The sequence below is a fragment of the Teleopsis dalmanni genome, chromosome 1 (genome assembly GCF_002237135.1).
Source record: "Teleopsis dalmanni isolate 2A chromosome 1, ASM223713v2, whole genome shotgun sequence".
Classification (NCBI taxonomy): domain Eukaryota; kingdom Metazoa; phylum Arthropoda; class Insecta; order Diptera; family Diopsidae; genus Teleopsis; species Teleopsis dalmanni.
The window spans coordinates 138,697,258-138,712,933 of record NC_051846.1 but is presented as its reverse complement, the minus strand read 5'-3'; the positions used below and the strand labels follow the sequence as shown (position 1 = coordinate 138,712,933).

The 15,676-nt window shown below is 30.9% G+C and overlaps 1 protein-coding gene across 1 annotated transcript in view; it reads right to left on the bottom strand.

Annotated features, from left to right (window-relative positions):
- Positions 1-12,296: 12,296 nt before the first annotated feature.
- LOC119666320 overlaps positions 12,297-15,676 on the bottom strand; it is a 3,622-nt gene continuing 242 nt past the window's right edge. Inside the window, exon 2 of the mRNA XM_038075602.1 lies at positions 12,297-12,569. Coding sequence (XP_037931530.1) covers positions 12,297-12,569 — 273 coding nt within the window. The remainder of the gene's footprint in view (positions 12,570-15,676) is intronic.

Sequence of the window (15,676 nt, the reverse complement as noted above, 5' to 3'; positions counted from 1 at the left end):
TCTAAAGCGGATCAGGTAGATGATTTTAATGATTGCGAAGAAATAAATGATAATATCCAAATGAAATGTCTGGTCATTGGTCATTGAGTATGTCTCTGGGGAGGGTAATGAAAATTTATAGATAATTATAATATTAAAGGAATTAAAAAACTAGACAATGTATATAGATATTAAAAATCATCAAACTTCAACAAACAGCTAACAGTGCTCGAGTTTTGGGAGAGAATAAATCTAAGTCAAGTAGAGCACAAAATTGAAAATTCAGCAACCAATCTATTAACAATGATCGAAAATACAAACGAGTATGCTGGACAAAATAGCATCTCTGACTTTTTTCCGACAATTACAGAAATAGGAACATTTCTTCGAATTCAGGTTCTATGTATCAGGCTAAAATACCTTGCTAACAATTGAGTTCTATTGGTCAAATATACCAAGTATACCATAGGATGCCAATTTGTCAAACAAGCTATGAGTAGATATAGATTAAGTAGATGACGTAATTGCATAGAGAGTTATGCAATGTGACTTATTTTTAAACGTTGTATCCAATTAGAAAAATTGTTTAGCCTAATATTGTCAATTATGTGTGCTTAGGTTTGGCTAGGTTGGAGTTGCGGCCTTGTGTACCAAGAAAGCCGACTTGAACTCAAATAGTGGCACATAGTAGTACCACAGGAATAGCATTAGTACGTACATAGATTGAAATCATTATACAACCAACGCCAAAAAAAGTAACGACTCCCCCATTAGGTAAAGGAAACCCAACTTGACAGTTCTATAAACTGGGCAGATATAGATTCGGATTAAAAGAAAAATATTTGTGTTTGCGGAAGTAGAAATCTTGACCAAAATGATAAATTTATTAAAATGGCTTCTCTAAATAACACTACGAATAAGAGATTTATGTAATTTAGTTTTTTTGCTCATAATCTCTCAGAGGATCAGCAATTGCAAGATGCATAGTTTAATTTGACCATATCGTCTAAAATTTGTAAGCGTGATCGTTGTAGACAGTGTAACGATAAAACAGGATTAGAATGACCACAATGTAGTCTGCACTTACATCCAAAGAATTATTTTTCTTTATAACATACTCGCACCCTAGAGTACTCAACAAAGAAAATAGTGTCTAAATTTCTTTAAAAAAATTTATATTATATTTATATATGTTATAATTTAGAATTTGTGTAGCGAAGTGGATATTTAAGTATCCATGTTATGAAATTATATAATTATAAAATAAGTGGACACCTACAAAAACCTTAATCAAATTTCCATAGCTATTTTCTGGTATTTCACAAAAATTCAATTTTACAAAATTCCATGATTTTGACTTGCTGAGAATTGGACAGAGGTTGACTATATGAGATTCCAAATTTTCTTTTACCAGTTCCATTATTCTGCAATCTGCCAACTATAAAAAATTTTTTTTATATGGTCATCTAATTCTGGCAAAATTTATTTTTTTCCACGCGTTATTGAATATTTTTTACTTTATAATCGGTTATGAGATAAGATATAAAGAAGACATAGTATAACATATATATATCGGTTATATTATAGTACATATTATATTGACCACATAGAAATATAGAATTATACACTTATTGACTTTTATAAAGTTAAGAATTTCTATTACAAATTATCCACTGAATGTGGATGAAAGATACTTTTTAATGTTTGAATCAAAAGGATTAAAAAACGCATTCCGTTTAAATTGAAACCCAATTGCTATCAAACTTTAAAAACCATAAAATGTCACAATTAACATGCAACACGCACTACACGAAAGGATAACGATCCCTGGACACCCTCTTCTGAGGTTCACAACAACTCGCTAGCCTGGTGCTGTTAACCGAATTGCTCGAGTAATAAGAGACAGAATTGTAGCTGGAGTACACAGATTGGGAAGAGTTTAGTTCACCCTTTTTTGTTAGTGGTAAGTGGATAGTACAGAACCGAATAGGAAAAAGAGAAATCAACGCTAATGCATTCTGTTTGCACTTGGTAGATGTCGTATATCCTTTCCATTGCTAAGCATTTGCCTGTTGCTGGACAATTAAATTGTAGTTGCACACACTTCCTAGTGCAGAGTACGAATGCAAAAATAAATAAAGCAATTACATGGGGTTTGAGTAAAAGTGCATTCGATGCTGTTGTTACTGCTGCTGCTGCTAGTGGTGCTCCTGTTTGCTTTCGGCAGTAGAAATACTGACGTATTTCTTGACTGCTTTTTGCTTCTGCTTGAACAATTGAGCAGCATTTACAGGAAACAATTGTTTTTTATTGTTGTCGTAGCATATGTTGCATGATATGCGATATTATTGCTACAACACCGACAACAAGCAATCCAAACACTAACAACGCATTCACAGTCACATTCATATTCACTCCAACCAACGCCACACCACTCCTCACCACATGTTCTATTATTATTGAATTCCTCAATGAAGTTTCATGAACTTATTTGCATAGGAATATTTCGATGAAGAGGACTTGTTGGAATTTTGGAAATCATCACAGGCGGAAAGTTCAGGAATATTTGTGCTCTGAAATGTAAATGCGTAACTAGTAAAAGTTGTTAGTTTTGATGAATTAAATTAATGGCATCATAAAAGTTAAAAGAGGCTATTCAGTGTGTATATCTATGGATCTGCTAAATCATATTCTTTTTCTCTATTAAAAATTGAAACAAATTTTAGTGAACTGTTATATAAACTAAAAAGCGGAGGAAGCAACAAGTTTCGTACGTCTAATATAATATAATCTTAGTATGTCTAATATACACTACCGCCTTCGCAGTGTTTATTAAATACTGTTAATGTCGTTCTATTCGATAGGATCTGAATTATTTCTCAAATTTTCACAGTTCGGCTTAGCATTTTCGGTACAGTTTCAAACACATTTAATTAACACATCTTCAATTAAAAATAATACTTGAATGTAAGATTATAATTTTGTCTACCAAAAAACTTTAAGAATTGTCACTAAACCATTTTGTTAGCACATCTGATATTCTGCAGCAAAAGATACTCGTACATAGTAGTCAATCAATAATATTCACTTAATAATTAATTAAATCGATAGATTCCCATCATCAGTATCTATTTGATTGTCTCTATTAACTTTACCTGTATGAGTGCAGTTTGATTTAATTAGATAGAGTGATTTAATTAGTCGCTTTCAGTAGATAGTTATTTTTAATAAAATCACATTCGATCAACCGATAATAATGCTGTTACCTAACACCATTAGATAATGTTATTAGATAATGTTTAATGTATCATTATTCAAAGACTAATGTCCGAGCAGCTTATAAATTATTAAGCTATTTATCTAATAAATAATCAAAAAAAATGTTTACGGAATATTTAACTATGGTTTATTATCTTCATATTAAGATCAGTATACTTTTTATCTTAGTATCACTTTTTTTATCTCAAAAATTTTTGTTTGTCTCAGTATCTTTTATTTCTCAGTATCTTTTCTTATCTCAGCAAATTTTTTTATCTGAGTATCGTTTTTATCTCAGTAATTTTTTTTTAACTCTGTATCTTTTTTTATCCAGTATTCTATATTTGTAGAAAAACAAAATTCAAAGGCTAAACATCCACTGATATATTCCCAAAAATGCTGTTAATGGAGTTGTGGCATAGTTAACCCATATTTGGTTATATTTGAAGGAAATCAAAATGGAATGTCAATAGTGACCAGATCAGAGCCATTAACAGCAAAATTTATTTACGTGTTTGGTGAACATTTTCCCAATGGATATCGGAAATTAACAGAACAAAAGGTGATCGATAATGATAATTTAACAAGTATTTTCCCCAGAAATGGAGCTGTGGCGTGGCCTTACAGATTTTGTAGTTAATCACTAGCCTTATTTGCAGCTATATTAAGTACGATATTTTGACGAATGGCTAACTACATAAAGAAGTTATGGAAAATTGGAGCTTTAGAATATGGCGTCCAACACATTTTTGTCATTAATGCCATAAAATTCTATATTAATTAGAAAAATATTTTTTCTTATATAGTAACTCTAATTCACATTACGGTTGTTCACGAGTTCGAGCAACGCGTTTGGTAACCGAGTAACGTATTAAAAGTGTAACGGAGCAACAACAAAATACACGTCGAGTAAAGCGTTCATTCAATTTAATTGCAAACTTTAATTTGAAAAATAGATTACTTTCAAATAGATACCTTTTAAGTAGTGACTACTTATGTACACTCCGATAGAATCCGAGAATCTTGTTCGATTCTATTGTTCACACTTTTGGATGTTAATTCGCAACGTTTTAGTAGTACATCGTATTCAGTCAACACATATCTGACATCAATATAGGTTAGTTCAAGCTATATAGTATATATATAAACTATGTACTGCTTGATATGTATATTGATGAATTCTCCAATTATATTGGTATAACTTTTAAATCTTCTGTCCCGGAAATATTAAAAATTGTATTGATATTTTGTGGTTTTACAGCTGATAAAATCACAGCATTACTCAGGTTCTTTTACAGCGTTACTCAGCTTCAGCGCATGTCCACTTTGATGCGTTATATCGGCTAATTATAATTAGCCAATTATAAACCAATTGAGTCACGTTAACGTTATGCAGCTTCAAATATTTATACAAGTTTCAGCTTTAATTTGATATATATTATTATATGCTCTATGTTGACAAAAAAAGTTTTGGGGACATGTGCAGAGTGATGTTTTGAGAAAAATTAAAATAACGGTATTTCGCAAATAACTCGAAAACGGTACACAGGAAAAAAAATTGTTATGAGTTTCGAATGCTATGGGAAATTTTACTGTAGAAAATATAGGTCTCGTCTTTGGAAGACAATATTTTTAATTATTTGTAAACTAGTGTTATTCAGACCTAAAACAATATTTAAATCACTTGATACGAATAATAACTTTTGGTGGTATTTCCTAAACAGCACTATTAATCATTAATATTTTCTGCAAAATTTGCGAATATTTTCCAAAAAATTGATTAATATTTCTATTAACATTTTTTTTTATTATTTAATATCTTTTTATGTAGCGACTAAGAAAATCACCTTGGTACCATCATAACTTTTGAACATATTTAAGCACCCAGACATTCTAGATTATATTTTAAAGGACTAAAAACTGATATTTTATTAATATTACAAGGATTTGGTCCAAAGAGTTTTTTTGGATTGTGCGACTGTTTAATACTAAAAATAGTACTCCGGGCGCCAAAACCCAGCACAATAAAGTTATCATTTTGTTATTGTGCAAACAACATATAAACGCATCAGAAATAATATGTTGTACTAGGCCTTATAGTATTGTAGTTTTCTTCAAAACTACTTAGCATTTTCTTATAATGTAAGTTTTTGGTCAGAACTTTTCGATGGTAGAAACAGAACAAAATGCTTCACTTAATCTCATTTAATAACAAAATTTTTGGTTTTAAAAATAATCTAGAGAACAAAAAGAAACTGGCTTTTAAACTTAGCAAGCCCAAAAATTCAGCTGATATATTTCTAAATACTAACTAAATCTTATAATTAGTATGAGCTCTTAAATTTATTTGTTCATATAAGCATCATATGCATATGCAGGATGTAAGGTATATACAAATATGGTATACAAAAACATGGAGTTTAGTTTTCTGAAGAAGTTGTCTATACAAGAAAATAGGCGAACTGTAAAAGTTAAGCCCTTGGAAGTGTTGTAACTGAATATACGAATTAAAGATTACAGATTTGTGAATAACAGTATGTGTAGTTTTTGTTCTGAGTAATAATAGACTTCTAGCTAATATTTCTATTCCAGATCTAGTATAAATGAATACGTCGAATCAAGTGCTACACAAACTTCATCAAGCCTAAGTAAGCTCAAAAATCTATCTTGGTAGGTTATTGGTTTCTGTGATTAATATTCATTCAATTAGAATTATGTTAATTCAATGGGTAATATATAATAGAGAATAATAGTAAACATGACCTAGAAAAAACTGATTCGAACAATATTCATTGACATAGTTCCTGCTTGCTGAATCACGAAAGTAACGCTATTTTCAATGTTTTGGAATTATATATAAGCTATAATATTCCAAAACATATATATATTATTATAATATAATAATATATATGCTTTTACTATTTTTTAATATATTTCCATTTACCTTTTCACAATATTAAGGAAAATGTTTATAACATTTACATTCATATATTTCAAAAGAATAAAATCAATAAAAGCAAAATTACATTCGAATTAGGATAAAGCATTATTAGTTATTAGTTCATTCTGGACTTTTGGATGATAAACGAATTCGGTATCTTTTAGTCGGTATATTACCGAAAAAGCCTATGAAATTATGGATACGAAAAAAATTTTCCTCCAAAATACTTTTTAAATAATTTGTTTAACGTTTGTAACAAAAAGAAATGCAATGTAAAGGACAAATTGCCGTCGATGTATCTCCATTGAAAAGGAATAAAATTCAAAAAAATAAAATAAATAAACAATGAATATATATTATTCTATAGCTGGTTTTTAATTTCGTTTAAATATAATACAGAAAAAAACAAAATGTTAATGAACTTTCGCAGCAAATTAACAAACCTCCCCGTTAGAACATATAGGCCAAGTACGGATTTGGGTCAGTTGACTAAGTAACACTGACTGAGAGTTTCAAATTTTGCCGGGCACAAGTTAATCCTTCGAATAATAAAATAAGAAAAATATTTACAAGAAGACCACTGAATATGGACATTTGGCAATACTCGAGACCGCAGCCAAAAATTTAAATAATTAAAAATGAAAAAATTTTGTTGTTGCTATTCTTTACGGTTTAAAAGACCTTTCTATTAAAATCATACTTTTTTTAAGCTTCTTTAGTCGTAATTGACTTAAACATTAAAAAAAATAAATTGCTATAAACGGTGACAATGCTGGATAAGATCTAAGTATGATATTAGGTAGGAATATATTAAGACTTTGGTGAGACTCCAAGAACATATTACATTAACAATCACTAGTATCAAGATCAAATGATTAATTACAATTTTAATTTCAATTTAATATTATCTTTCGTGACCTAGTAGAAATTCAGACATCCCGGCAAGAAAATTTGTGTGAACATATCCAACTAATACTCTTAGTGTCGCGCTATCGTATCAAAACAAACTAAAGCAGGTGAAAGTGAAACATCTACATCAGTTTCTTAATGATAAAGGGTAAAATTTTACGATAGAGATATTCAATCTATGGTGCAATGGTGTTGAAAATTGAACGAAAGACTTTTAATTAAGCCAGAAGTCATCTTACAATGATCTTTTCCTGAAAATAAGAGAATCTGGTGATCAGTTGTTTTTAGCCTACACTCGATCGTCTGAATTTGTGTTTAATATTACGTTTTGAGTTTGTAAAATATAATTTTTTTTTTAGAAAGCGTGATTTTTCATAAAATATTGTTTTTGTAATTCTGCAAGTTGTGAGTATTTTTTCGAGAGTTGCATATTCTACACATTCGCCCATTGTGTCAAAGGGTGAATACCGCTACTAAGTTATAATTGTTTATTGTTCTTTAAAGATTACAGATTTAGTTATAGATTAAATTAAATATTAGATTAGATTAGATTTTTAAAATGGGTTGGGAACTTATCACCGCGTCACTGCATCCTTTGAGGATCATTGTGATATACCCACTTCAGTTCCATAGACGAGTAGCAGTTAAGAATGCCAATATGTCCTTTGGAGAGATGTTGCCTAATTCCGTTATATCCGGATAGGCAGTGGATAAGTACCGAAGTCTGAGTCTGGCAAGACTGTCACAGTGACACAAAATGTGTTCTGCTGTTTCCTCTTCTTCGCAACAAAGTCTGCAGCTATCGTCTCTAGTAATACCTAGATTCGATAGATGCTTTTTAACTCCGCAGTGCCCAGTGAGGAATCCTGTGTCAAGTCGGATACCACTTCTGTTCAGGATAAGTAGCTCCCTAGTTCTGGCTTTTGATCGAAACGGCATGGATTCTTTGGCTTGTCTGCATGCAATTGTATTATCACAATCAGTCTGAGCTGCTCTTTCCAGCCACTCATTAGTTTTAAGTTTGAAAAGGCGCCACGAAGGACCGCAGAATGGTTGTCCCTTCCAATTAATTACATATACATCACATTTTGCTAATATTTAGAAATTGCAATCATTCTGTTATTTAAGTGTGAGTCCCTTCTATTTCCCTTTTTAAATTGTATTTATTGCACATGGCAGCATGGTCCTTTAGGACTGCTCAGTTGGCCACTTAATTCAGAACTTTTTTGTTGTGGGCAATATTTGATTTAGTGTACCAATCTGATATATAAATTGGCACCCCATCCCGCATTTTCGTCAGCGGAAGTGTTAAATTAATTTTTGTAGTTTATTTGTTTTTGAATTCAAATGGCTTGGTTGCTGACTTCAATTAATTGCACCATATGCTGCAAATAGCGGAAATAGCCAACGCATTTTACGTTCGTCATCCTCCTGGTTCTCTTGGTCCTTTTGGTCCATTTGGTAGTTTTTGTGTTGTTGATAGTGTCAACTATGATGAAAACAAATGATGCGTCATGGTCAGTTTTAATGTGTCTAGTTTTAATGTGGAATTATTTACAATGCATTTCGCAAAAATTATTAATTAATTAGCTGTGATGTAAGTTTGTCGCTAATCTTATTGCGGGAGTAGTTATGGTTTGGAGTATATATTTTATCTAATTTTGAACTTTCGTTCATATCGCGAAAAGCTTATATTCATTTAGATATCTATTCACGTATAGTACAAGCTACACAGTGAATTCTATATTATAAGCTAATTTGCAAACTATTTATATATACTATATTATAGTAAATTATATTAAGAAACCAAAATTTTATTTTAAAAATATAAAATGTTTATTTAATGTTTTATTTTTCTCTTTTTGAGTGACCAAAAATTCAATTAATTAATAAATAATTAAATTTTATTTAAAACACTTATATATTTAATATAAGTGATGTTATTTAACTAACATCTTAGTACGTTATACTAAAATGAAAACAAGAGAATAGATTTAGTTTAACTTTGCCTAAGTTGAAATGCTAATTCCAAAACATTAATTAAAATAATGTGAACTGCTTAAAGGAGATTACCTGGTAAAGTTGCAAAATTTATAGTTTAAATGAAATCTCAATTCTTTCAAGCAGTTGGTAGCAGCCGATCATAATATAGATATTAAAATTTTTAAAATAAGTTCTTGGGATATATAGAAAGCAAAATTTTTACAAATTGTGAATATTAGAGAGAAAGTACAATTCGAAAGACAAGCTTACCAAAGCGACACTAGGGCTACTACCTACATTCTATTGGCATAAAATCTAAAACACTGAAAGCTCACCGAGCTATCTTCCGTATATTGCAAACAGCAACAGTAACTGCATCCTAAGTAACAAAAGAGACAAAGAACATGCTATGGAGCGTTGCCCAACAATCCAAGAAATAAAAAGATATTATTGCGGTAAAATGTTAACCGTCACAATGACATTTCAGTGTGAATTTACGAAATTGCTCTGCAGCAATGGGTCTTCCGTGGGAAAGTGGATAGAATATTTCCTAGCTAAGGCATGCCTGTGGTAATAGGAAACTAAAATCTAGTAGGCATCACCCGATACTTTTTGGACTAAATGATAGTTAGTGAATCTTACTTACAGCACTTGATCGGAGGTCTAAATCTGGTGCCACGGGGTAAGGAACCACAACTTCAGCTGTACTGACCATTAGCGGTTATCCCTTTTAATTTAAGTATCGTCATGGATGTGAATAAAACCTATATTTACGCAGGTAGATTGTATTTATTTACTATTATTCGATGTGATGTTGCATTTTTAAAACAAGTATTAAACTATGATCAAATTTATAGTTCGAATTGGTACCGGCGAAATTCCTTGAAATTTCAATGGAGTTGTTGCATTATTGTTGCATTATATCGATACGTATATTAAGAGCACCGTGGTGTTAATTCTTCATGGCTGATAATCACGTTAAAAGGCACTGGATTCCGTATTCATGGAATGTCATTTATATTTTATTTGTAAACTCTGAAATTATATTTTTAAAATTAGTTGTGCTCTATTTGTTTCCTTACAGTGCTGAGTAAAATTCCATATGTTTATGTTGTGTAAATATTTAATATTATTAGCTTAATATAAATGTTTACTAGTTTTTCTTATTTCTTTAAAGATAATCAGAGAATGAAAAATAATATTAAACAGCACTGCAAAACATACAAAAAACAGGTTTTAGGTCACTGCGATGACTCAGAAAATGGATGTTGATTGCATTGTCAATAAAACACTAGAAAGGTATAAGGCCAGAACCGATTCTCCTGCTGATTTCCCATGGTTCCTTTGTTGAATTAGTTATTTTGTGTGCTTTAAAGATGTCCTGTGTCTCATTTTTTTAGTTTTTTGGAAAAAATTTTCTAAGTGATCGCCCTACTTTAAATCTGCTAGGACAAGTCACTCTAGTTCTAATTGGTCCATCAAACATTAAGCACTAGAGGTAAAGGTGAACAGTTGGGTATTACATATAGTAGCTATATGTATCATTATTTAATATTGACTTTAGCAATTTTATGGGTTTATTACTTCCTCTCTGTTAAAACAAAAACATTATAGCAGACATATAATATATGTTTGAAAATAGGGAAAAAAATCATATTTGAACATCCAACTGTCCAAACAAAATTAAACATAGAGGAAGAAAGCATGATTAATGAATATCACAAAGCGGGCCTTTTTGGCATTGGTGGTTTCCATAAATGCAAAGTAAATAAGCCTTTTTGCCTTGCAGTTTGAATAATGCCGGACTGAGGGAAAAACTGCAGCAGCTGCTTTAATGAAATTATTTTCGTTTGATTTCGCATATTTCAGCAGAGCAATCGACGGTGAAATAGTCACTGTAAATCCGATCAGAAATGGACTTTTTCACTTATAAAATATTCCAGTTTTTATTGAAAAAGCGCAACATTTAACAAGCGCAGATAAATTCGCTATTAATTCCCGAAAAAATGTGTAAAAACTGTGCGGAACGCGAAAATATGCACTGCACTCGCACATTAATTGACTAAATTGCATTATTTTTAATTTGGCGTTTTTTGAGCTGCAGTGGCACTGAAACGCTTTACAACCAGTTCATACAGTTGAATGGGCTGAGCGGGATGAGCGGGATGAGAAATGACAGAGTTCTATATAGTAACTAAGCTCGCTTAATGCTTAAACTCAAAGTGTGACTAACTAATGTAGCGAAAAGTGTGCTTATAAATTTTTTATTAAATTTTTTGCACATATTTTTTTATTACATAGAAGGACATTTGTTCACTTCTGTATCCTTTTTGCATTTTATCAGTTCCTTTGACCCGAAGTTCAATTCAATGTATCGCCTGTTTGCCACTGGCCCATTAGTTGTTGTTCCGCACCCCCTTCGAAAACCACAATAAAAGAGGGCACAACCAATATCCATATTCCAGGCGTATGCAAGTGTGTATGTGTTCGAACCTTGTGTTGGTGTGTCATTGTGGATGCAAAGGATGTCCTTTTTTGTGTTTATGTTGTCTGTTGTTTTGTCACAATGGTATCTCGCTTTTATGTTATCCTGGACACAGGCAATTAGTGACAAATGTTTCCATATTTCTGTTTGAGATGCGTTCATAATTTTTTTGCTTTCACTCGCCGTCAAATAATGTGAATTATGTTTTTCGTTTATTTTTTGTGTGTTGTAAATGAAGTCTTTGGCTTGCTTGGCAAATGAAATGAAACTCAAAATTACTTACCAGAGCAATTTAATTTGTCGATGCATTGCAATAATCTGTTTTATCATATTTTTTATTCAATATATGAATACACATACGTACAAGTACAAAAACAACATTAGTGCACAGTTGAGTAAAAAAGATAAAAGCTGAAATGAAAAATTAATAATAAATTAAAATCCATTTTCGGGATGACACGCTATTGATTGCAATATGAGACATCATTATTTCACTCTTGAAAACTTAAATTTTGATTTTTGATAACAAAACGCCATACTGATTTTAACCTGCTGAAGTGCTGAGCGGTTCTTAAATATGTGAATAATCATTATTTTAAAGGAATACTCACTGTTTAAGATGTGTTTTGAGCTACCTCGGTCGTACTTCGATAGCATTTCTTTGCATCAATCAACACATGCCTTCTTTTGAACGATTGTGAAATTATGGGGAATTCACCAGGATCAAATCTTCCTGACTGCTTAAAGTATATGTAAAATTAAATGCATGCTTGTCCCACTAATGCCCAAGGCCGCCTCTATCTTCCGGTATGTAACATGTCTATCCATTTCAATCGTTTCTCGCACTGCATCGATGGTTTCTGGTACAATAGCCGTTCTTGGACGACCTTCACGAAACTCATATTGAAGAAAACCACGACCTCGCTCGATCTTATTTAACCAGCGTTCTACAGTCGCTGGATTAAGTGTTTTATCACCAAATGTACAACCAAGTTGATCATCGATGCATTCTGTCTAAAATCGTAAAAAATCATCGTACGAAAATGTTTATTATTTAATTTCATTTTTTTGCAGAGACACAGTTTAGAATCAATGTAAGCAACACAATAAGAGCGCGTAAACTAAAACGTGGTAATGACATTTACGCTAAAATATATCTAACTTTTGAACAGAAATGTCAAAATTCATCTGGCAATAAAATGCAGCCCACGTATCATATTTATATACGACTGAAATTGAAATCGAACTAGAAAGAGTGTTTTTTTATGGCGATTATGTTATATTTGGTGCTACCATTCAATTACGAATTTAGAAAGTATTAAGTGTTATTCGTACCGTGTAGACTTCATATTTTTAGGACTGTCTTTTATGAAGTTAGTTCGATAAATTTTTTTTTTGTTTAATTGATTGTTTTTCTCCAAGCCATCAAAACCTGAACTTTACTATATGATGTTGCTAGCGTATAATAATATTCATGGTCTTCAAAAATATAATTCTGCGACCATCGTTGATATAGCAAAGCCTGTCTCATTTATAAAATCAAATAATATACTCTAATCCAAACACTTAAAATTCCAATATATATATACAATATACTCTAATCCAAACACAAAAAATTCCGGAGTCAAAGTTGGAAGCTCACGATAAACCGGAATTCTAAGCTAATTCTGCGTCTTAAAATAAAACGCCAATTGCACAAGTTATTTGTGTGTGGAAAAGTGAAATATAAGTAATAATAATCATTTCTGGAAAATATAATATTAAGCAAATTTAATTGCTCTTTATTGAGTTCTATTTTAAATAGCAAATAAAAGGACTTGTCAATTGAAAAATCTAAATAAATTAATAACTTTTATTATGCCCGATTTTAATTAAAAAGACCATAATATTACGGTCTTTCAAATAATAATGTTATGTTTGTTTTTGTTATAAATTACGGGCAAGTGAAAGAATATTGTAAAGACCGTATTATATTAAAATATTACAGGTTTTGCTTGAAGAATCTGAAGTGTTATACTTTTATAACTGTGCGTGTAGATAATTAGCCAAGTCATGAACCTATTTTTTCACTGATTTGCTAAGAAAATAACACAACAAATAACTTGTGCTATAACTGTTGTACGAATGCCATTATTATAACAGTTTATTGGCTGTATGAAAAAAGAGTTTTATAATAGTTTTATGGAACCAACTTCATTAATTTTATCAAATTTGTAAAAGTGTAATGAATTTTGGAACAGTTAAGCTATAATAAGGACCTTGACTTAATAAATAATTTATAGCAAGTTGCTATAATAATATTTAAGGTAACTTTTGAGAAGTGAAAAATTGTTATTGTCCAAAAAATAATAGCTCTTCTTTAAGTTAATTGTGTTAAGCTATTCTCACAATATTTGTTTATTTGCTTTATTTAAAAAAATAAGCTAGAAAAATTATTATTATAGTAATGCAACATGGCCATGTGTTTTTCACCGCAATATCACAGCTAATGCAACGCTCCAATAATACCATTCCTACACTGAAAGTGCTATAAACGAGAATCCACAAAAACCGAAAGTTGTATTATTTTATACAAGAGTCATATGGCTCTGATACAGAGTCCTTTTTTTAATATATTATACACAGAATACATAACTGGGATAATAGTAAGAAAAACATATACGCAAAAAACGAGGTTTAAATTTAAAACAGTCTATTACTTTTATAACTCGATCGTCGAACTGATATTACTCTATCGCAAAATTACTTGGTGATCATTGCTTGAAATTAAAATTAAGTTCATTAAGTTAGATTGATTTCAAATAACTCTTAATTAGAACTGGGTCTCTTAATTACAGGGTGATTAAGGTCAACTCTTTCTAAGACTCTTTACTTTACTCACTCTCCTTTTAATTGATTTAGAAGCTTTTGATTTCTGCAAAATACATAGAGTATTGAAACATTTTGAAAAACTTCACAAATCCTATAACACGTTAACTATCACGTAAGTTAACCAAGTCTGTTAAGATTGTTTAAACACCTTTTCGGGTAATATTTGTATATCATTAACACAGATAGTAACTCTATTAAGTGAGAAAATGAGGGAAATTGTAAATAGACTTAATTAATTTGGCAATCCGTAAATCCATCTGAGACTAGTAAACTAATAAATTTTAATTGGACTAAAGTCTGCAATATTATATTTTTTGTAAGTTGTCATTGCTTAATAGGCACACATTCACAAAGACTATGAGATTTAATTGAAGTTGTTTAGGGACTTTCTCAAGAGGGTGAGCACAAACTATCAAGCTGTGCAATCATATATATTAAACTGAGCAAACTTACAATTGTGTCAACCTACAATGCTGGAAAAATTTTTTTTTGAGTACCTCGAAGAACTATTAGAGCCACAAAAAGTTCTCAAAGAAAGAAAATGTGTTTAAACTGATAAAGCTATGAAGCAACTAACTATGAAGGCGGACATATTAAAAACAAGAACCTAAAGTAAAGCAATAGACCTATAGGCGTTTTTGATGGAATCTGTGGCAGACTTGCCTAAAGTTTATTGGATAGATTGTAAATAGTAGCACTGGAAATAGTATAATGGCAATAAGAAGATCATAGTAGTTGTTGGTTAAATAAGTCATACGATTAAGACGCATTTAATTAATTTTTCATAAAAATTTTGGTAATTACATATTTGGGGCTTACTTGTTCTATGCTATATAGAAAAAAAGAACTAAACTATGTAAAAGTTTTATACATATTTTATTCAAAGATGGATATTTACAGCAAGGGACCATTTCTTCGGCAATTTACTGAATTCAGGGGTAAAATCGTTAATAACATTTAGAACGAATTTTAAGTAGGAAGTGACATATAGTATGTTTGTGTTGTCTGTACAAAAACCGGTAACCGATTAAATAAGAAATGAATGTATACTTTTGCTTTGTTAAGCTGCTATTGAAGAGTTTCAACTAAAGGTGACAACTGTTTATGCAGTACATGTCTCACTTAAGTCAACCACCTTATCTTTTTACTCAACTTGGCAAATTACGACCTTAACTCTTCCGGAAATATAAGTAGCTGTTTCGGAAAAATGAAGAATTTGTTAATGAAAAGAGGTCTGTTGTGGACGTATA